Source organism: Vicugna pacos, chromosome 7 (genome assembly GCF_048564905.1).
Source record: "Vicugna pacos chromosome 7, VicPac4, whole genome shotgun sequence".
NCBI lineage: Eukaryota > Metazoa > Chordata > Mammalia > Artiodactyla > Camelidae > Vicugna > Vicugna pacos.
Window position 1 is genome coordinate 5,641,316 of NC_132993.1, and position 20,809 is coordinate 5,662,124.

The 20,809-nt window shown below is 47.0% G+C and overlaps 1 protein-coding gene across 5 annotated transcripts; it reads right to left on the minus strand.

The window, feature by feature from the left end:
- Nucleotides 1–1,587: 1,587 nt before the first annotated feature.
- GIMAP8 (GTPase, IMAP family member 8) lies at nucleotides 1,588–19,326 on the minus strand. 5 transcript variants are annotated; one of them, XM_072964209.1, is made up of 5 exons: nucleotides 19,307–19,326; nucleotides 12,103–12,766; nucleotides 8,623–8,668; nucleotides 5,755–6,369; nucleotides 1,588–3,628 (listed from the first exon to the last, which is right to left on the minus strand). In XM_072964209.1, exons 2-5 carry the CDS (start codon nucleotides 12,703–12,705, stop codon nucleotides 2,910–2,912), a joined length of 1,983 nt encoding a protein of 660 aa, XP_072820310.1. In that variant the 5' UTR covers nucleotides 12,706–12,766; nucleotides 19,307–19,326; the 3' UTR covers nucleotides 1,588–2,909. The 5 variants fall into 5 exon arrangements, with proteins under 5 accessions (XP_072820310.1, XP_015106092.1, XP_015106091.1 ...); XM_015250606.3 differs by lacking the exon at nucleotides 19,307–19,326 and adding an exon at nucleotides 15,178–15,580 and having other exon boundaries at nucleotides 12,103–12,763; XM_015250605.3 differs by lacking the exon at nucleotides 19,307–19,326 and adding an exon at nucleotides 15,178–15,580.
- Between the last annotated feature and the right edge of the window lie 1,483 nt (nucleotides 19,327–20,809).

The following is a 20,809-nucleotide window of genomic DNA, read 5'->3' on the forward strand; positions in this document are numbered from 1 at the left end:
GGGCAAAATAGCAAGCCATTATCATAAACAGCCCCTAAAAAATAAAGGGAGAATGAGGCCAAAAGCTGCAAAACAGGAAGCATGTCAGGAAGTACCTTCTCTCACTCAACATCATGAGACCCTGAAATAGAGGGGGAAAAAATCAAGAACCTAGAGAAGAAACTGAAAGCAATCAAACAACTTGAAATAACAGTTAGCAAAAAACTGTTGGAGAAAATTCAAAAAGAGACAGACCTTCTCCTGGAGCTAGAAGATTTAGACTTCAGTCTTTCAAATATTCATATAAAACAAGGTGGATACCAGAACTAAGCACAAATGTATCTTCTTGTGAAAACTGATGGAGTACCCTGAGCATTCTTTTGCCCACACTTAATTCCATCTATATTGGAAATCTGTAGCCATTATTTCTCCCAGTGTTCTTCCTGCCTTCTCTCTCTCTTCTCTCCTCTGGCAAGTATGTCACATTGCTTAGTCCACACATTCCCCACCCCATGCAGTTCCAGTGTCACCTGCTCAGTCATGGGTAGCACTCTGGGATTTGTTCCTGCCTTCAAGCTGAAGGAAAGCTCTGGAAAGAGCTGTTGCTAAAACACGGCCTCTATATCCCACTTACTGAATTGAGATTCAAGGACAGAGTTTTGGATAAAGCAGGAAAGGCAGCTTTATTTCTTTGCCAGGCAAAGGTGGTCACAGTGGGCAAATATCTCTAAGACTGTGAGCCTGCTGGGGAGAGAAAGCAAGGGGTTTTATAGTGAAATTCAAGAGTTCAAGGGGCAGAGCTAGTTTCCATAGAGATTGGATACAGGGTAACAAGTTGTTACAAAGTTTTTCATTTTTGAAGATGCAGTGGTCTCCTTCCCTCTGCTGTGGTACAAAGTTCACCTCTGGCTTTGGGAATCTCTCAGTATTCTTATACCTAGAACAAAGGAGGCATAGGAAGGGGCTCCATGGAAAAGAGCTGTAGAAACTTGTGCAGACTAAATTCAGGCTGATAAATGCTTTTAGCCTTTCAAGCAGGCTGGGGCCTGAGACCTCCTGCTGTGGGCTGAGGCCCACAGCTTGAACAACAGGAAACAAGGAAACCACGAGGGGTCAAGAGGAGGGTGCTGGGGGCAAAAGCCAATCTGCCTGCACTGAGCGTGATCCCTGCACACAGCACCGGCACCACAAAGGAGTTGGTTGGATCACCCAAGCCTCCCTTCTTTCCAGCCCAAATCTGGTCAGCAAGAGCATGAGAAAAACCCTTTAAACCATTATACAGTTAAGCAGTTGCAAACACCATTACAGATATCAGATGGTCACCAACAATGACAAAAGGGTCCTGCTTGGTTACAGAGGCACAGTCCTTATTCCTTCCATGTACCTGGCTCTAATGCTGGTTACATTTATTTGTAACTTGCTGTAGTGAAATTCCCACAGTGGAAGATTCCTCAGCAGCCTAGTGAAGTGACTGTCACCCATTTTAAAGGTCTTCAGGCACCAAAGATGCAAAAACTTCGCCAGAGTCAAAGTATCTAAACATCTTCATTGCCTCTCCATGCTCTTTCCCCAAGTCAGCAAAATAGGAATCTGAAGGAGGACATGAATTCATAAAATAATTCATCTTTATTATTTCACTGCACTGAAAATACTTACACACACTTTCCAGAATTTATCATATTAAGGGTTATGTGGAGTACAAAAGTAATAGCAGTGATAGTCCATGCTCTTACAAATGATTAATCTTGCAGTAACCAGATACTTTGAAATTTTAAAAAAGCAGATAACATAGATTCTGTCCTAAAAGCAGTTAATATTGAACACATCTGACCCTACATGGGAGAAGATTCCACGGTTCTCATCTCATGTATCACCTTCATCGTGCAGCTCTCAATATAACCAGCTCAGCCTTGAGTAGGGCACCACCATCTTGGAACCAAGAGGCACCCTTAAGTATGGATGGAGGCTGCATCAGATGAGCAGGGGAAGAAAGAAGCTGGACCATTGATGTGACACTGGTCCAGACTGCCTACTCCTGGACTTTTTGACATGAGACACAATAAACCCTTAATGTGTTTAAGCCATTATTATTTGAGTTCTTTGAGTTTTAACATAATTCCTAAGCCTCAGGGATGAGAGAGAGAAAGAGAGGGAGAGAGAAGTGTAAAGGGGTTTTAAATAACCTTTCCTAGAGGAAATCTAGAATTTTAAACTTTACAAGATTGTCTAATCTTGGCAATTTTACCATGCTTCTAATTTTTGTTTCAGTCTATTTCACTGTGATGATTAGCAATAAAATCTTTTGAAACCTCACAGATTCATGTTCATTTCCTCAGGGACAGCAAAGGAGGGTAGACTGGGTCCACTTTCCATTCAACCTTAGAACAAGGAAAGAAGTAAGGATTAGCCACCTTATGAGGAAAGGAAGGCCCTGAGCGCTGCCGCAGGGAATACAGGGAGCTCAGGGCGTCTGGAAAGCAGTGCTGGGCAACAGAGCCCCACAGGAGTCCCGCTTCTCTGTCCTGCCGTGCCCAGGAGTTGGCTGGACATGGTCTTCCACTCGTATCTGGACTCCGTGGTTCTTAGATGACTATCTGTGTTCTAACCGCAGGCTGGTCCTGGCCTTAGTCCCAGTGTCTGTCCTGGTGCCAATCTACCTACACAGGTGCAGTGCTCCTCGTGACTTGATTCTGACTCTTAATATCAGCCTCAGCTCTGAAAGCATTTTTCCAGATTTCTCCACCCTATTTCCTCTTTCTCCTTTATCAATTATCCCCTGCTACTTGCCCTAGCCTGAAAATTTATTTACCCACAAAGAGCTGAAGCATCACAAGGTGAGATGCATTTACCTCCCAAGCCTTCAGAGTCATGAGCCACCCTCCCATCCCGCCAGTCCTTCCATGCCCCCATGCTGCCGCCCAAGAGTATCGCTAACTTAAAGAGACCCCAGGCATTTCAGCTTCCTTGTGAAACTTATCTTTTAAACTATTTAGTAACTTGGGGAGTGGGGTATTCCTGAATGTTTTCATTATTTTTTGTGTACTCCACAAGGCATGGGTGTCCACATCTTTTCCACAGCACCTTATCAGGTCCCTGGCCTTTAACAAAAGATGTCTTGCCTGGTCTTCCCTGGCTTGGCCAGTTTCTTTATTATTAAAAGCACAATATCCCTTGTTACATTTTTTAATTAAGCTCCTAAGATATTTGTTATCTGTGTTATTGACATAATCTTCAAGCTTCTCAGCTCCTAGGTCTTCCTTCCGTGTGAACAGCACAATTGTGTATTTCATAACTTCTGCTCCAAAGATGGCCTGCAGATCCACCAATGCCTTTTTGTCCTCTTGAGTGATGCGTCCCAGCTGTACTACCAGGACCAGGACCGTGCTGCCTTCTTCATAGTAGGACAAACAGTGTTTGATCTCCTCCTCTAGCTCGGATTGATCCCCTTCAGCTCCAGACATCAGGCAGAGTGAGGGAGTGTCCACAACCACAACATCCTGCCCGTCCCATGTCATACTGACACCCTGGCACTTCCTGGTGACTGGCTGTGCTTTCAGCTGAGAGAGGAACACAGGCCTCCCAAGGATGGTATTCCCGCTTGCACTCTTCCCAGTCCCACTCTTCCCCACGAGGATAATCTTCAGTTGCTCTGTTGAAAGGAAAGCAGGAAAGATTCATGACCATGGGCTGATCTGGGTACAACTTTCATCTCAAGACTACTGCCACTTATTACACAGAGGACACTCAGAGAGCATGGGGGCACCTCCACACCGCCCCCCTCTCTGCACTGCCCCCCTCACCTGGCAGCTCCATCCCCAAGCACTTGAACAGCTTGTCGAAACCACACAGTCTGTGAACTCAGAAGCATGGTGCAGACCACAGCCTCTGCTCAGCGCTCACCCACCAACACAGCACTGCTCCTCTCTCTGAGCTGGCTCTGCTCTCTTTTCCTGGTACCTTCTCTGGATCCCTGACACCCCGAGAGTGCCAGGGGCTTTGTTACTCTTCACCTGCTTAGTCCACACAACTCATCTCTGTCTTCTGTTCCTGCTATATCTTCCTGTTGCCAACTAATGCTCACTGTAGCAAAATCTCCTTGATGTATTTGAAAAATTATTCCATAGAATTGACTTTTCATGAAAAAGCAACTACATATATCATTAATGGGTTACCAGTGCCTTCAATTGGACCATGCTAAAATTCACTTCTCATTAAAACCACTTTAATTTTTTTTATTGAAGTATGGTTGACTTACAGTGTTTCGGGTGTAGAGCAAAGTGATTCAGATACAGATAGACATGCCACGTTAATCTTAATTGTTTTTTTCATCAATGAGTCAAAAGGCACTCCTTGGTTATAATAATGAACATCCACTAATGTGCTGTGTGGGGTCAATAATGGATAATAAAAGTCCCTTTAAATGAAATGACAGATGCCCAGAGCTCTTACAATCTGTATTACTGGGGGTTTTCTTCTGACTTTGCACTTGTGCTGTGAGCTCACTCTTCCATTCAGGTCTCAGAGTTCTCGATTGTGAATTCTTTACCAAGTTACAATACCCACCTCAAAAAGAGAGGCAAGCCCATCCCACCCCATGCTCTTCCTTCCAGGAGAAATTGTTGAATTGCTTATCCTGAACCCACAATTTCATAGTTATACGTATAGGATAAAAAATAGATTAATCTTATGACACCTTCATCTTTGTCATGTACTTCGGTCCCTGCTTCCATGCCCTCAGAGGGTGTGGTCCTCAGGTACCTCTATAATCTGGTCTAACCTCCCTATCCCACATCTCAGGGTGTGAACCCTTCATCTCCATCAAGACCATGCACCTCTGTCCCTTAACAAGTGGCATCCTCAGTTCTACCTCCTTGCTTCCAGTTGCTAGTGCACCCCCTGGAGCTTTCTGCTCAGTCACCCAAACTCCACCCATTCTCCAAAGCCTGTTTCAATTTGGGCTTCTTCCACACAGCCCCTCCTGACATCTCCACATGTCCATACTTCTTTAAGAGGCTCCCCAGCACCTGGCACCCCTCTTAAGAATGTGAAAGGGTGCAACAAGCAGATATGCTCCTTTTGGTCTGATGTTATTTCCGGGTGAAGATGTTTGAAGCAGAAGAGAACTGGGTTAGTGCTGGGCTGGAAGGATTTCAGCTCAGGTCAATAGAACATGTAACACTGAGTGGATAGGGACTCCTGCTTATGCAGTAGACAGGGTAACGTGGCTGATCTAATAACTGCCATGCGAGGCACGACCATCATGAGCATTCAGGCTCCCTGTCCTTGTCAGGTCAAAATGGTGCCCCGCTCTCTAACAGAGACAAGAGTGAAGAACCAAGAGAGTGAACAAAGAGGTCAAGAAAGGGCGAGAGGGGAAGGAAGAAGCACAGGGAGTGGAAGGAGAGGAGAGGGAAGGAGGAAGAGAAGAGAAAACCAATGATCCAAGACTATCTCATCACCAACACTGAGTGCTGAGCCCTAGGCAACAGATACACTGCAGGGAAGACAAGAGGCTGGAAAAGGCCAACTCCTTCCCTCAAGATGCTCAGAATTCAGTTCAAGAGATAGGAGAAGAGTCATGAGATAATTAAAGACAGTGCATGAAAAGGCATATAAATTTAGTAAAATTTGAGAAAGAAGGGAAAAAGAGAAAAGAGTTGGTCAATAGAAGGGACCCATCATTTTGATCTTGGTGCCTTTTCTGAAAGTGTCTTTCAGAAAAGGCACCAAGATTTATTTTAAGTATGCATAAAAGGTTTTCTCTACATTGTTTACCTCTCCCTCTGAAGGTGCAAAACATGTCTCTGTTCTGCTGCACCATGTTCACAATTCCTTGCAGGAGCTCATCCACCTCTTCTCCGGTTGCTCTGTAGCTGAAGATGTGGTATCGGTTTTCACATTTCTGGATGAGATCCCAGAGGGTTTTACTTTGGGTTTTTAAGAATGTTTCTACATCTTGACTATCTAGATCTTCTTTCCTGGTGAGGAGAATGGTCATGTATGCAGGGAATTTTTCTCCAAAAACTCTTTCGATGGTGTTCAGCACCTCGTGATCTTTCTCAGTGAAAGAGCCCAGTGGGGTCACCAGGAGGAAGGCATGGGGACCTGGAGAGATGTTTCTCAAAAGCATTAAGTCAACATTCTTTGTAGATAAGAAGTCTGGAGTATCAATGATCAAAAGTTTCCTCCCTCTCCAGTCTCTGTTCTTAGTCTCAAATGTCTGGGTTACTGGCTGTTCACTGTATTTGGTCTTAAAGACCTGCTCCCCGAGAAGGCTGTTTCCAGCTGTACTTTTTCCCACACCATGCTTCCCCACCAGCAGGACCTTCAGGGCTGAAGGCTCAGGGTTTGGCTCACATCCTGTGGTCCCCTGCTGCTCTTCCTCTGACCCTGGAACAAAAGGATAGATTCAGAGTCTCTTCTTGCAGTTGCATACAGAGATGGGGACATGTTTAAAGCGGACAGGTGTTATGATTTCTCATAATCTCTTTGGAGATTTAAAAAATCTCTTGTCAGTTTTTACAGAGATGGGCAGCAGAACTCTAATCCTATTCAGAAGTTACCCCTCAAAGTGAAAGCCATGAAAAGTGCCATGAACAACCTAAGAGATGTGTAAAGGGCTTGAGACTTTCCAGGAACATGAAAATGTTAAACTGGGCCTTCACCGGGCTTAAGCCTCAGGATTCCTCTCATTTTCTCCCAAAGGTAACTACTGGGGCATGAAGTCTATGGGCTAAGGCACAACTGGGGAGAATGAGTTTAAGATGAATCTTAGTGATATACTCATAAAGTAGAATACAACTCAGCAAATTAAGAAAAAGTGAAGTGCTGATGTGTAGCCTGGATGGTTCTCCAAAACCTACAAAGTGAAAGAAGCCAGACACAAAATCACATGCTGCATGATGTCATCATCTAAAGTTCAAGAACATGCAGAATTAATCCATGTTGATAGAAGTCTGGAGAGTGGTTCCCTTTGGGGAGGGACAGTAAACTTCTAAGGTGATGGAAATGTTTCACATCTCTATCAGATGATGGTCACATATGTGTAGTTATGTGAAAAGCCACCGAGCTGCATACTTCAGATTTGTGCATTTCACTCCATGTAAATTATACCGCAGTAAATTACTGTAAAAACCTGCACCACAAAACTGTCTCTCCACATATACCCTGTCCCCACCACTTCTCCCATGATCCCAGGTCCATACCAGGCCCACATGCTGAGCAAATGACAGAGTCAGCGACTACAGGTATAGCCACTGAGCCTGATTCATCCAGGGTGCTCCCGGGGTGGGCGACATTTAGTGTCCAAGCCGCAAGTCTGGGAGGAGGAACCAACACAGCATTTAAAGAAAGCAGCTGAAATGCTAGTGGCACAGCGGCCTTGTTATACTGCCATGGCAAAATTACTACTTTCCCCCAAATCACCCCACACAGACCCACATCCTACAAAAGTCCTTTCCAACACCCTCATTCTGAGGCACTCCCTGGTCCCTACGATGCACTATATTCCCTCACTGCCACCAGTCAGTGAACCCAATTTTGCTCAGTAATAGGCATGTTCCTGGGGGTCTTGGCTGAAGGGCATGGACAGAATTTTAACTCCCTGCTGCTGTCTGAATTCACCTATTTCTGGTTAAGTTTACTCATCTGCAAAATGAGAATAATGAAAATAACACCTCCTTTACAAGGTTGTTACGAGGAATATATTGTGGGTTTGTTTTGATTACATATTATATCCTGTGAGGATTGAATACTTTATATTATATTATATACAATATACATTTTATAGCATATAATGTCAGGTGAAGTTATTCTCATTATTTAAGTTATAATTATAAATTTAGTTATTATTTTGGGAAGTTCCACAAGGACAGAGATCTCATCTATCTTACTCACTGCTGAAAATTCAGTTCTTGCACAGAACTGGTCCAGAAATCACCCGAAAGTCCATCAACAAAGTGATGGTTGAATTAGTCATGTATGTCCAGACCTGGGACCAAATTATGCCTACTGAGCAGAATGAGGTAGATCTGTGCATATTGAGTTGTGCAGGATGCATCACTAATGGCAATCAGCATGTGGATACTGAGCTCCAGCACTGAACTCTGCAAGCGTTATTCTGTTTAGTCTTATCCATGAAGGGGGTGATTTCTGCTTTCCCAGTAGGAGTCCAAAATTGGGTAGTGCTGAATCCAAGGCTGGGAAGAAGAGGTTGAACCAAGAAAGAAGCCAAGAGAAATTGACACCACATTGTAAACTGATTATACCTTAATAGGAAAGAAAGAGAGAGAAAGAGAGAAAGAGGAAGATAGGAAGATAGGAAGATAGGAAGATAGGAAGGAAGGAAGGAAGGAAGGAAGGAAGGAAGGAAGGAAGGAAGGAAGGAAGGAAGGAAGGAAGCCGTGAGAGGCAAGCCCAGATCTGTAACATTTCAAAGAAGACCAGAGACACCCACATCATGTCCAGAATCACTGTTGGTGCTGCACCTACTCACAAGTGTTAGGAGTTCCCCAGGAGACAGACTGTGGGTACCAACCTGACTCAAGCATGCATTATCTAGACCACTTTTCCACTTCATTTTGATGCATGATGCATTCAAAAATTATACAGATACGAGTGTAACATTTTTAAGGATCATCTTACCATGTGGACTGCCCTCCCTCTGAGATGAGGCTTCATTCACACAATCCTAAAAAATAAAGGGGGAAAGTGATGCACAAAGATCTCAAATCTCATCTTTTCACAAAGTAAAGGAGACACGAGCATATGATTCAGAGTAATTTGATGATTAGGATGTGGTCAGATCAGGGTCAGGGTCATGGTCCCTGCTGTCTTATGCAGTCCTGTCCATCATGAAGCCGATCTTGAGACCCCACTGCTGCTACAACAGAAGTGAGAAGATGGGTTTTGTTCTCTCAGAGGAGCCCCACAAATGCTGTCTAACCAAGGCATCATTCCTGAAGTTCTTTCTAACTTTACTTGCTCATGTATATAACCATAGTAATTCTTTCCAAAGTCTCCCAGAGTTTCTGCTATTCCTGGAGAAAAATCTAGAGGCTTAAGAAGAGTTTCTGGACTCCCTGGAAGAAGAAACTGGTCAAGTGATGACTGTGCTGTGCATTTCAGGGACAGGGGAAGGGAGAAGATTGGAAATCAAGTTCCCCATGCATCTCCAATGTCTTCTTCCCTAATTACACCTCCTGTATAGAAATGAAGCTTCTTCTCATGTGAGATCCAGTAAAATCTGGAACCTTCCCCAGGCAGGTGGGCAAATGAAAACAATGAAGGATGGAGAGTCAAGCACATAATTAACATCCTTTTCACCCACCCAGTGAAGCCTTACACTCACTCCCACAACTGGCATGAAATCCATAGAGAAGGTGAAAGCAGTAACATGCAGTCTTAAAGAACCTGCTTTTCTTCAAAGCTTCCTACACTTTAACTTTATCCCTGTTACATCTGCATCTAGCCAAGGAGCTTCTCCTCTACTCTCTTACCTGGCCTTACCCAAAACACCTGATATCTTCGGTCATCTCTCTCCCTGGCTCCTCTCCATTCAGGTTTAATTATTGGACTTCTTTCACCTTATATAGCCCAGCTCAAATTCTTTTGTGTTTTTAAAATGCAAAATTGTTGCATTGCAAATCTGTATGAACTAAAAATTAGTCATTTTGCCATCTCTCCAATCCACCAGAGAAGTAACAGTTGTCAACTGATACACATCCTTCTGTGTTTTTCTATGTTTATACAAATACATACAAGTGTATATGAACATACAGACAGATTTACTAAGTTTTTTGTTCTGCAATCTGCTTAATAATATGTCCTGTACATCTGTGCATGTGAATATACATAGATCTACTTTCTTTGTTTGTTTTAGTAAATACAGTTAGTTCCACGGTATGGACATATACAACTAATGCAACCATTCCTGTACTGACAGACCTTTAGATTATTTCTGGTTTTACTATTTCAAAATATGCAGTGATAAAGGTTCTCATCCATATATCTTTATATATATGAATATTTTTATTTCTTAGTGATAGAATCCCCAAAAGTGGGAATCTTGGTCAGTCCCTGGATTGTCAAAGTCCTTAATGTCCCTACAATTTATTTGAACCTCAGACACTTCTATAATCATGATAACAATAGCTAATAATTATTAAACATTTGCCAAGTTTCAAGGATTTACAAACAACTTTGTAAGCATTTCATTGTCACAACAATCGCTGAAATACGTGTTATTATCTCTGTTTTACAGAAGAGGTAACTAAGATACAGTGGTCAACCAAACAGATATGAGTTCTGTCCTTGGGGCATTTTGGGAAGGAGAGCACTGCAAATATATGCACAAGAATCCCTTGCTAGAATGATGGCCATGTGAGGAGCACCATGAGAACGGGGGACGTCTCATTCCAGGGGATGATCAGGAGGACTCTCTGAGGATGTGCATTTAAGCTGAGGCAGATGGACAAATAAAGCAGACCTGGTGTGAGGTGGGTCGGAAGAGGGGAAGTGTCAAGGCAGAGAAAGTCGCTGGTTTGAAGCTCTAGTGTGGACATGGGTTTAACTCAAGGACCAAGGGAAAGCTAGTGAGACCAGCACCTAGAGAGTCAGGCAGAGGGTGAGGGACCAGGTCAGGTCAAGGAGTGTGAACCTGACTTTTAGATCAGTGGGAAATCACGGAAGCATTTTCAGTGAAAGGGTGTGGTGTTCAGGTTACACTGTAGAAAACTCATCCTGTCCCCTTCTCTCTGCTGACATCTTTGTTCCATGCAGCAGCCTCCAAGGGAGGGGGAGACGGTCATAGAGGAGAGAGAGAGTTCAGGCCAGAAGATAACAGAGAAAGTGACTCAGGTTCTCCTGAACATCAGTGTCCTCATCTGCAGAACATCTGCATGGAGAGTGCTGTGAAGTCAATCAGATCACATACACATCTGGAATCAATAAATACTGATTTACCTCTTACTTCCATCCTGTTTGGGCTTAATACTCATCAGCTCTAAGAAGGATCACCCTGACCAAAACTGCCCCTACACTGGCTTTTTCCTTGCTTTACATTCTCCGCCGCTTACCTTTACAGAATTCTCTATACCAGCATTCGCTTACCTACACTGAATCAGTAACCGCTGTAACTTATGCACAAGTGACTCCAACTGAAGTGTCAGCTCCTCGGAAGCAAAGCTTGCATTTTTGTATCTTCCTTAGTTACAAATATATTTTCCATTCATGTTTTTAAATTAACTAAAATATCGCTTGGGCTACGTGTGTGAAATGGATGGTTGGGGGTGGGGAAAGGCATAAGAATGAGTGAGGGGAAAGTTGTTAGCAGATTATTTGTAAAAGAGTGCAGGCAAGAAAAGAGGCTGACCTGGACCCAGTGGTGGGGGTGGACACTGAGAGAAGCAAGTGGGTTCCAGGTGCCTTGATCACACAAGACGATGATTTCCTGGAAATCAGATGCAAGCTGGCAGTGGTATCAAAGCTGACTCTGGGCTTCGGTTAGAAGAGCGTGGTGAGCAGGACAGGCATGGCAGAGTTGAGAGGAAAAGGGAAGTCTTTCAGATTTAAGAGGGGAAATCAAAAGTCTGGCCATGTTCGTTTTGAGATCCTTTAAGAGAACGATGTCAACGGGCAATTGGATGGATAAAGGAGTCAGAGCTCAGACAAGAGACCCAGAGTTGCTCATTTGGAAACTGTTAGCAATAGATGGAGCTCAAAGCCATAAAACTGTAGAGGAGAGTGTAGAGAATGGAGCAAGGGTCAGAACCAAGCCCTGAAGATACCAGTGTTCAGAGGTCACTAGAGGAGGAATCAGCAATCGGAGTAGCCAGGAGGAGAGGAGGAAACAACAAGAAGAGGGTAGTTTTACTGAAGCCAAGGGAAGAGAGTCATTTGTGTATCCAACACGATGAGGAGTAAACTTAAAGAAGGACTTAAATGTATCCATTAATTTGCCAGTAAAGGCCAAAATCCAAAGGATAACACTCAAAGTAGCCTCATCCTTCCACCTTATGGATAAATCTCTTTAAACAAAGTCTACGCAACATTTCACTTATTTGTGCCTTCATTCTACTCACTCTAACAACAGAGATCCTTAGAGACCTTAACAAGAATTCTCACCTGGAACCCAATGTCTTCACTTCTGAAGTTCACCTGGTATGGTCCTTGGTTCTTAGACACCAAACTCTTGACCATGCAGAGGAGCTTCTCCACCTGGGCCTCCTGTTTGTCCTCACTTGCCTTGTTGTTGAAAGCACAGTATCCACCACCACAGTTTTGAACCAACTCTCTAAGACACTCATCACTTTCAATGAAATCTTCCAGCAAGTCATCCCCTAAATCATCCTCACGAGTAAAGACTATAATGCTGTGTCTGCTGGCTTCAGCTCCAAACACCTCCTGGATGCCCTTGGCTGTTTTTCTGTCCTCCATCTTATAATGGCCGATGGGAATTACCAGAAGCAGGGCATGGAGGCTGGGAGCGGAGAGCTCCAAGCAGTGCTCAATGTTGTATTCCTTATCTTTGGCACAAACTGTTGGGGAGAAGAAGTCAGGGGTGTCGATGACCACTACCTCACACCCCCTTATGGCCCCACGCTCTCTCTGGCAACTTTGAGTCACCATCTGCTCACTGAACTTGGAGATGAACACGGCTTTGCCCAGAATAGTGTTTCCCGTAGCACTTTTGCCTGCGCCATGTTTCCCTAAGAGAAGAAGCCTCATTTCCAACCTGGAGCAGCCCTGCTCCACCTCGTTCTCCTGACACAAGCTTCCGCTGGTTCTGCTGGGACAGAAAGCAACATGTCAATGTTCAACTCACAAGCAGAAAGGATAGAAGAATAGCGAGAAAGTACCTTCTCTTTCTGACTTAAGTTTTTCCCCGGGGATTTGGGCTCCTGAAATCCTAGACTCACACTAGACAAGAAAAAAGGAATTCTGTTTCCCAGATTCTTCTCTGGGCTCTTGCCTCTGAAACAAGCCTATACTGGTAAAATGTCAAATGCTGTTACCTAAACAAACACCTCTCCCTTCTCTATACACATCACCCACTCTACATGCTGGAGGAAATCTGAACACTCTCAGTGATGGACAGAATAATGCTCCCCCTACCCAAGATGTCCACGTGCCTATCCTTGTAATCTGTGACTATGTTGCCTTACATGGTAAAAGGGCTTTGCCAATGTAACTAAGGATCTTAAGATAGAGAATCTTGGATCATTCAGGCGAGCCCAAGGTAATCACATTATAAGAGGGTCTTATGAGGGGGAGGTAAGAAAGTCAGAGTGAGAAAAAGGAGATGTGAGGACAGAATCAGAGGTCAGAGACTGAGAGAAGCTTGAAGATGTTACACTGCTGGCCTTGAAGGTGGAGGAAAGGGCCACAAGCCAAGGAGAAAGTAGGCGCCTCTAGAAGCTGGAAAAGGCAAGGAAGTGGATTCTCCATGGAGCCCCAGAGGGATCACAGCCCTGCCCAACACCTTGATTTGAGGACTTCTGGCCTCCAGCACTGTAGAAAAATAAATCTGTGGGTTTTTAGCTACTAAGTTTTTGGCAATTTATAACAGCAACAATAGGAAACTAATACACTCTGTCTCCCAGCTTCCCTTCCAATGAAGAGTGTCCGTGTGACGCACTTCTCCCTGATGGCAATTGAGGCAATGCTTGCTGGGGCCTCCTGGGAAGGCTATCCATTTCTTGATGGTCGAGGCAGACTCAAGTCAAGAGCTCCTGTTCTCACTCCTTCTCCCTTCTTCTTGCATGAAATTTAAATGTGATAGCTGGAGTTGCAGCAAATATCAAGGGGCAACGAGGCCACAGGAGCAGAGACCATGCCCGTCTTGTCTGGTGTCCCTCAGCCCTAATATTATGTCTGGCATATAGTATATGCTCAATAAATGAATGGTGGTAAGAGTGGTGGACGTGAGAAAAGGAAGAAAAGGAGGGAGACTGAAGTGATGTCACTCTGAATGATAAAAGAGAAGCAACTTTATATTGCTTCCCAAGCCAGTGAAATGGCTTATTTTTATACATTATTTTTTTAAAGACACCAGTGGGTAAACAAGCTAAAGGAAACAGAGACCTCCAGCAGCTCGAAGGAAAAAGGAATTTATTTCCAAGTAAACATTGTTTTGTAAGGTTCCGCATCAGAGTTTGATGACGTGGGTAAGTCTCATAGTCCTTCCAGCCAACGACGCCATATTGAACCAGGACTAACTCTCACTCTGTCTCTCCATACATGCACACAGTTGCCCAGCCTGTACCATTCTCTATCAAGGGTTCAGAAAATACTTTTAAGGACAAAAGGGAACCAAAACTACCCCCTCCCTCCCTCTCACCTCGATGACCCACATTTCCCTCATCGTTTCCCAGACTGCTCTGGAGACCCCAGAAGAGCAATAGAGAGAAAAAGAAAGAAAAAAGCTTTCTCCAAAACTCTAGTTGAAACCCTACAGCAGCCTCCATCTCAGGAGGTAACTGAAGGGGGATGTGGCTTCAGGCATCCACGCAAAGCTTCTAGTGAGGTAGAGATTTGTCCCACATCGGGGGCAGTTCATGTGCACAGAAAAAGGGGGTCAGAGAAGCTTCCAGAGCCCAGCCTGGAGACAACTCAGTCCAGCAGGAGGAAGGAAAGGAGTTCATGCGTGAGAGTCCAGGCGGCTTAAATGTAGGTAAAATCAGAAAGAGGGATTTTGGCAAACACTGACCACTTTCAATGCGCAGTTAACGGAATCTTAACTGTGCAAAGGTTGAATGATTAGGGAAGTGACTGTGAAAGATCGGTGTCCAGACTGCCAGCTTCCCCAATGCCTGCTTCTCAAGGAGGCAGGCAGTCCCTGGGGGCTGCTCTGTGGCAGTCCTGAAGTCAGGGGATTCCTAAGGAGTGGACCACCCCCCACTTCTTTCTCTTCCAGGCCGTCATCACAGCCCTAGGTCTGGGAGGCAGCTCCTCCTAGACACACCTCTTCCTAGAAAGGCTGCCTGCAGGGACAACACCCAGGGGCGTGAGCCTCTGTGCTCCCTCCCAGGGAGCACCCCCTCCCAGGCTGGGGGGACCTGTGCTAGGTCAGGAGGACTGTGTCGGAGCCCCTGAAATCGAGCCTCCCAGGTGGCTGTCTCCCCACCCTGGGTCGGCCGCCTTTCCCACCCTCATCCCCCTACCCATGGAGGCACAGAACCCACAACCATGCACACGTACCTCGCGCCTGTCCCCTGGCCTGTCACTGTCCCAGAACCTCCACATTCCTCCTGCCTCCATCCCTCCTCCATTCCTGGCTGGGTGGGAGCAGCTGAGGGAGCCCTCAGAGGGCGGAAGAGCCTCCCGGGGAGAAGAAACCAGGGGCAGGGCCAGCCTCGCAGTGTGGGGATCTTCCTGACAAGCGGGGTTTCTGAGAAGGAAGAGGCTGAGCTTCTGAGCCTGCCGGTGGACGCGGGAGGGACCACAGCTCCTCCACCCTCCCCCGGGCGCCTTGCAAGGCTGGTGGGAAGTGGGGGTAGAGGCGTCACTGAGCTGAGGGGCCCCAGGCCGACCTCCAGGAGGATCCCTCCGAAGGATCACTGTGCCGAGGGCACAGGAGGACGTGCACATTCCTTCCTGCCCCTAGAACAATCTGGTACTTTTCAAGGCTTTGAGCGAGGCTCTGCAGGGAGGGCCCGGAGCAGGTGTTTCGTCTCCCAGCAGTTCTCTGCATCCACCTGCTCAGCCCGACCCTTTCCCAAGACTGGGGTTAAAACATGAAGACATTGTCTACCTTCTCCCACTAACTCCCCGAGCTCCATCTGCCCTGAAGCAGCCTTAAACAGTTTCCTGCAACAACTCCTCACGTGCCCTTCCTGAAACCCCGTGGGAGTAACTCAGGGCCCTGGACCAACACTGCCTCCCAGGCTGAAGAGCTTTTTCCTGGAGCTAGTAAAACATCTGAGATGCTAGGACTCTGTGCTCTCCAAAAGCTCATAAAACCAAACCCTATTTGTGAAGCACAAGCATTAAAAGCTCCCTGTGAGAGAAGGACGTCCATCGCTGAGAAAGACTTTATTTTATTTTGCTGTGGTTAAAAATACACACATAACATTGAATTTACCATCTCAGCCATTTTTAAGTGCACAGTTCAACAGCATCAAGTCCCGTCACATTGCTGTGCAGAGAGTTCCAAAACTTTTCCATCCGGCAGCCTGAAGCTCTGTGGCCCATTAGCTCCGAATCCCCTCCCGCAGCCCCTGGCAACCACCTCTGCCTTCTGTTTCTGTGATTTTGACCATGTTAGACACTTCATACCACTGGGGTCAAACACTGTTTGTCCTTTCATGACTGGCTTTTTTCTGCTTAGCATAACGTCCTCCATGTAAGCGGACATTTAATCAGGATGCAGAGGCCCTGATTCGATGCCCCTGAGCTCCCACTGTCACATCAGGCTGGGTCTTTGAACTGTCAGAGATGGTGCTGAACCTTCCAGAGACCTTGAGGAAGGAGGATCAGTGGGGACCCTGACTCAGGCTTTGAGGAGTGGCTCTATCCCTTGGGGTCCCCCTCCCCTCTGGGCTGGTCTTCACGTTCAGCCTGTCCGGAAGCTGCTGGCACTGCCACCAAGGGCTGGGGTGACACGGCTACACCTTGGAGGGGAAACTGACAAAGCATCTCCCATCCCCCACCCCACTTACCCCCCCTTAGTAAGGAGGACCTGGTCCAGGAAGAATCCCAACCTGAGCCCTGGGTCAGTTTACATAAAATCAACTCATTAAAACAATCAGACGAAGTCTACAGCTCAGCCAATCATCCCAGCTGCGTCACTCCGAGAAGCGGAGGTCAGCTCAGGACAGAGTCACAGGCCTGGTGGGATATCATTTCCCCAAAACAGAAAAGACGGTCAACTGAGCTCAGTAAAAGCTTGCTCCTTCTTAAATGAAATGTGACACTTGGGGAGCACTCTGAGTAAAACCCAAGCTTCGGACGTCCCCTCCATGATTTACCAAGTCAGTTATTTGCTGAGCCAACCATTTTGCAAAATGATTACTGGGCACATTAGCTTCTGGAGAATTGATTTCTGTGGGGAAGGCGGCTGATTCTGGTTGGGCCCTGATCTAGGGAAGGATGGGGCTTCTCTGCCCCCTAGTGGCTCTGTGGGTAATAACAAGGGCAACTAAACCACTGGGTTGGGGGTGCCCAGGCGGGGACTCCGCAGGTAGACACCCCTCCCCACCTTCTGCTCCCAGACACTCCCAGGGAGCAGGACTTCTAGAAGTGGAATAAGCCGGGAAGGCACAAGTTACGCGAGCAAAGAGGAAGCTACCAGGCACTACATTAGACACAGAGGCTCAAAGACTCTCCAGACACATCTCTGACCCAAGTTGCTCACTCAAATGACAGGAAAAGAGACTAAACCTATGGTTATGGAAAATATACACGCATTGCAAGGGAGACGTGTTCAGGGGGCCACGTGAGCAAAGAGAAAGCCTGTCAACCCTGCAAAATGGAGAAACAACCAAGTGGGAAGCAGTTATAAACAAGCCCATAAACCCAGTGTTTACTGCAGCCGGTTCCGTAACAGAGGAGGTGATTATCACGCATGGTGGAGGCAGAGGTCCCGCAGGGGAGCTCAGACCCACCCACAGTCCTGAAGGGCCTGTTGAAAGTTCCCTGGGAAGGACACTCAGGCAGAGGGACAGTGGCGAATGCCACAAGTGCTCAGGTTGACGAGAGCAGCTTGGGCTCGTGAGGGAAATGGGCTCAGGCTGGAGGATCAGTTAGAAGCAACTGCAGTAGTCCAGGCTGAAATAACAACGGGAACTAAAACAGTGACAGTGAAAATGGACGGTGGAAAAAGGAACAGGTTTATGATAGATTTAGGAGACAGAAGCAGCACAGGGGGAAAAAGATGAATTCAGGGCTGCTCGTACCATTGTTCAAGTCACCACATCAAAGGGAGGGCTACTCACAGCACAGACATTTCTTATTTTGGAAAAAAAAATTATATGTTGTTTTCTTTCAAAGATTGGACATGTGTGTTTACTACAATTTTGGCAGATGGCAGTAAGAATGTCTTGTAACTAAATTTGTCTGTTTTGACAGTTTTCTGATGGAATTAAATGTCATATTCAAACAGAGCCCCTTGCTGGTTACAATATTTATAATTAAGAAATAATATGCCTATTTATAAACACTTAACTCGAAGAAGAGGCACCATCGTCTCATTCATGCAAAGGCTACTGGTCACCCCAGGCTGACCGGCTGTGGGATGTCTGGGATCATAGCACTTCCTAGTGGCCTTTGTGGAGACCGGCCTGTGAGAGGCTGGGGTTTTCGGGGGCAGATGGGCACCTCATCTTGGGGACACTGAGTCTGAGGCACTAAAGGCAGGGCAGGCAGAGAAAGTGACAAAGGTCATAACTGAATTCTGTTTCCTGAGTTTTTTACGCCAACCCTTCCACTGAAAAGAACTAAAACTAAACACGATAAAGACGTTTAAGACTTCTCAAAAACATCCAAGAAGCAATAAGGCAGTAAGGAGCTACCAGGCCAAAGCAAAAGCCTGGACCTGTGAGACACGTTTTTCCCAGAGGGCAGGTGGCCACCCTGGAAGATGAGCGCCCACGCCTCCTAGCCTCCCTGGGCGTGCGCACTAGAAGCCCAAGCCCAGGGAGATGTCCAAACTGACTGCACCGGACACAGGCAACCAGGCAGGCACGACTCTGTTCAGGGCTCTGATGACAGCGGAGAGAGGCCAGGACTAAGACTCAGAACCATCAGGAGGGGTGTTAGGGGTCCAGAGTGAGCTGCTGGAAAAGTACTGGAGGACGTTAGGGATGGCTGTCAGTGTGATGAGGCCACGTGTATTTGCTCATTGGAGCCCATCAAAGTCAGGCTCTGACCCTCCTGGGAAGATGGGAGATGGAACGCTGTCTCCCTTGGTAGTTACATTTCAAAGGGACGGCTCCCACGTCCTGGAGACAGACAGTTCTGGGTTGTAAAGCTGGCAGGAGGCTTTTAAAGAGTTACGTCTCAAAGGGGCAGACAAAGAATTTGCAATGACAAGTTTTTGAAAGGAAATGCTCCGAGGGAAGGGAGGTCAAGAGTCAGGAACAGACCAGCCTGAAGGCAGCACGGAGAGGAGAACCCGCAGGGCTCACGGTGGCCCTGTCCCGGGTGGCCCGGGCCGCGTCTTTGTCCATCAACAGCACGTCTGCGTCTGCGCGGCTGCGCCCCCATCAGAGACGCGCAACCCTGCCGATGGGGTCACTTTACACTGAAGATTCCTGTCCTCTAACGGGCATCATCCCTCTGTGTCGTAGCTCATTCACGCCCCCACCCCGCCCACCGTCAACTCTCCTACCTTCTCCTCTCTTCTAAATCCTACCGCCAACCGCATTCAGTCCGTGACCTTGCTTCCGCTTTCTCTAAAAAACAGAAAAGGTGGGATGAGAACCTCCAAACCCCACCCGGCCCAGGCGGTGCCCTCAGACTCCGCCCTCCTTCTCGTCCTGATGAATGTCCTGCGAGGACCCCCGCCAAGCCCGTCTCCTCTGACCGAGCACCAAACCCCGTCCTCTCACCGGCTGCTCAAAGACCTCCCTCCAGCAAGGCTTCCCCCGGCCCTGGGCCACACCGCCCCCTCTCTCCTGGACCACTGTCATCAGCAGGCCACCATGCTGGCTTTCTCCCATCTTTCAAAAAGAATATTCTCTTACCCCACTGCCCCCTCCAGCGACCATCTACTTTCTCCTGTGGCCCATGTAGGTATCTGAGACAGGAAGGAAGGAAGGCCACAGGGCACAACCATTAAAGGAAAGACGCAGCAACTGAAGATGGGACAAAAACTGGTTAAAACTGGTTAAAACCCAACTAGGCCCAAGATGGTGGAAAATTCAACTTCCAGTAGACCTTGAGCCTCTTTATCTGCTCATCGTAAACATGAGCATGGTAAACGGCACCCCCACAGGTGCTGTGACAGTTCCGAGGCTGACCAGAACACACCAAAAAGCGAGAGGTGGCCCAGTTCCTGGGAATCCCGGCCCTCTCCCCAAAGGAGTCAGAACAATCCTCCCACTTGTTAGTCTATGAAGTCACCCAGCCCATAAAAACTAACCCCACACCCCGCAGCCTCTCTCTCTCTCTCTTGCCCTCTGAGATGACCCACACTCTGTCTATGGAGTGTGTATCTTCCTGAATAAATCTACCTTCACTCTGCTTCGGCTCGCTCCTGAATTCTTTCCTGGGCGAAGCCAAGGCCCCTCACTTATGGGGCGCGTCCCAAGCACTCACCCGAGACCTGGGACATGGCCATCCTCTCGCGCCCCTTTTCCTGCAACGTCTAGACTCACAATCACCTTGGGAAGTGGTGTGTCTCCAGGCTGTGATCCCCTGGCCCGGGGGAGTCAGGGAGGGAGGCCAGACTGTGAATACGCAGGACAGCCGCTCCCTCCGCAGGTGTCACCACCGCACCAGCAGGACTTTTCTACCAACCACCTCGATATGATCAGAAGGGCATCTGGCCCTGCCACCTGGGCTGCTGGCGGCAGGAGGCAAGAGCAGGACTTTTAATAAGCACAATAAGGCAACATGAGTGTCCCTGGAACAACAGGGGGGCCCCAGCACAAGTGAGAAACCAGGAGCCAGAAGGGACCTCAGAGGCTGCTGCTTCTTGGGTTTCAAACCCAGGTGCTTCTGCTTCGTGGGCTGAAGGCCAGTCCCCGGGCTCAGATGGACCACAGCCCAGCCATGGCCCACCTTCCAGAGCATTTTAGATAAGTCCGGATAGATAATGAAGAATACTTCAACATTCAAAAGAACTTTTGAGCTAAACAAAAATGTCCCCAAAAGCCTCGCTTGCAGACGG